This window comes from Apodemus sylvaticus, chromosome 8, assembly GCF_947179515.1.
Source record: "Apodemus sylvaticus chromosome 8, mApoSyl1.1, whole genome shotgun sequence".
NCBI classification, from domain to species: Eukaryota; Metazoa; Chordata; class Mammalia; order Rodentia; family Muridae; genus Apodemus; species Apodemus sylvaticus.
Window position 1 is genome coordinate 98,278,032 of NC_067479.1, and position 2,298 is coordinate 98,280,329.

Genomic DNA, 2,298 nt, shown 5'->3' on the forward strand with positions numbered 1-2,298 from the left:
AGCCCAGGCTCTAAGCCTTTCATTCTTATCGAACTACACCTCAGAGTTCATCAGCTAGATCTTTGCAAGACTTCTGCTGTGACATCTGGAAAGTGGGGTAAAGAGGAGGAAACCTCAACAAGGTTAGGTGGGCAGCACAGTATGTGGTGTGCAGGAAGCCTCTGGGAAGGCCGGTTCTCTAAAGACCAGGGGCAATCCCCGCCACCCGGGGCCACCTGTGTAATGTCAAAATTCATTAGTTCCTAGCAATTCTATTAAAAATAAAACCACCAAGAGTCCCAGGGGAGTGACAGCAAAGGTCCGTGGGACAGACCAAACAAAAGGTTAGGTACTTTTACAGGAAAGAAACCAGGATTTCACTTCTGTGCAGGGCAAAATCCCTGTCCCACAGTTAAGAGCCCAGAATGGAGAGAGAAGTGACTCTTGGGAATCAAGCCCTTAAAAGACAGCCCAGCTGCCCGGAACCACAAGCCCAAGCAAGGCTGCTATGCAAGTCAGAGGGTGGGCTCCGGCGACACGGAGTCTCCAACTGTGCCTGTCACTGGCCTAGGACCAAGTCTAGAGTCGTGGCCAGTTTCAGGGTCACGATTCCTCATTCTGGAGCAGCTCCAGAACAGCCACAGCAGCTGGGGCGCCGCAGCGACTGCATGACAGCCCGCAGGGGGCCCCGCCGGCCCTCTGCAGACAGGCTGTCCTCACTAGCTGGTGCTTGCTGCAGCTGCTCAAACTGCATCTCCAGGTGCTTCTGGATGGCAATGCCGAGCACCTCAGGGTCCACGGAGGCTCCGTACACCTCCCATGTCATGCCCTCGGCATCCCATCGTACATCCCTCACGGGCGATGCCGCCTCCCGTGGGCTGGGCCCCAGGATTACCTCTGGAAACATGTTCAGAGTCTCAGGTGCTTCCAGGGATGGGCTGGTAGCCACAGCCTTGCAGGCTGCCACTGGGGCTGCCTGAACCCCAGCATCCTGGGCTGATGCCACACCCAGAGCCAAATCAGTGGCTGAGGTCATGGTCCACACATCTTTGGTCCTGGAGCCAGTCTCTGTGGCTAGCCCTGTGGGCCCCCAAGGGTGGACACAACAGTGAGGGTGCCCAGAAATCCCCCCCGACAACTGACAGTGGAACTTCATCCCACACTGTGCCTGCAACCCAGATTCACTCACCGATGCCACCAATTTGGGAAAGGCCAGGATGCCTTTGGCAGGCAGGGCATGGCAGCAACTACCAGCTACAGCCTCCCCCAGAGTGCAGAGCAGAGCAGCCGGAGGCAAGGCGTGGCAGGAAGTGGGAAATGGCTGTCCAGCAGTTCTGGGCCCAGTCTGGGGACCGCTGAGGAGACCAGTTGTACCTTCTGGTTCTACCGTTGGCGCCCACTCCTGACTCTCCCCCAATGTGCAGGCTGATTTAGAAGTCCCGTCCTCTGGAGCTGAGTCACTTTGCAGGAGGGCAGGGGTCTGGCCACCTTGGCCAGCAACACTGCCAGGCTGCAGCTGAGCCCTGTGGGTAGGTGAGCTGCCAAGGGCAGAACAGCTCAGACTGGGTTTCTGAACGCTGCCATGACCCCGGGTCTGGGTACTATGGACCAAGTCTGAGTGGCTCCTCTGCACGGCTGCCACGCTGGGGGCCCGTAGGCGACACAGGTCACCGATGCCCATGGTAGACACATTACCGACAGTGCTGCTCCTCCAGTGGCCTCCAGCACCAGCCTGTGACGGAGTGCTTGCGGTCTGCGCATGCTCCGTGATCTCCGTCTGGCACCCCTCCTCCTGCAGGCTCCGGGGACTAGAACTGGCCTCACCCTGCTGGGCCCGCCACACGGTGCTGCTGGCACTCTTGCGAAGCTCTGGCCTCTGCTCCCGGCCTTCACACAGCAAGCTGGAAGAACTCTGGGACAGGGCCTGTGGACAGGGACTCTGGGGTTCCCGGGCATCTGGTTCAGGGTGGTTAGAACTCATGGCTGCCTACAAGACAGAAAAAGAAGTGAGTGAAGCCAAGCCAGGTGTTGGCACCTTGGCTGTATTCTTCCGGCCTCAGTCCCAGCCCGCCTGACTGATCGGAGTCCTAAGGTAGTCAGGCACAAGACACCTAACAGACACCTCGAATCTATGTATCCCGCGTGATGCATAGATAACCCTGAGAATATCTAATGATCGCTGCCCCAGAAACAGGCTCTGGAGACCACCACTTATGCCTGGTGTTTGCCATACTTATGAGGTAGGTGCGGGTGCTGGGGGGGAACCTAGGGAAAAGGCCAAGTGCATGTGGCATCGTGCAGAGGGCTTCCGGAAAGCAG

At 58.2% G+C, this 2,298-nt stretch overlaps 1 protein-coding gene across 1 annotated transcript; it reads right to left on the reverse strand.

Moving 5' to 3' along the window:
* Nucleotides 1–592: 592 nt before the first annotated feature.
* Gprin2 (G protein regulated inducer of neurite outgrowth 2) lies at nt 593–1,960 on the reverse strand. Its single transcript, XM_052190161.1, has one exon. It carries the CDS (start codon nt 1,958–1,960, stop codon nt 593–595), a length of 1,368 nt encoding a protein of 455 aa, XP_052046121.1.
* Nucleotides 1,961–2,298: the final 338 nt, after the last annotated feature.

Excerpts from the sequence above, each read along its gene's own strand:
- Gprin2 (XM_052190161.1), bottom strand. The coding sequence starts at position 1,960 with ATGAGTTCTAACCACCCTGAACCAGATGCCCGGGAACCCCAGAGTCCC.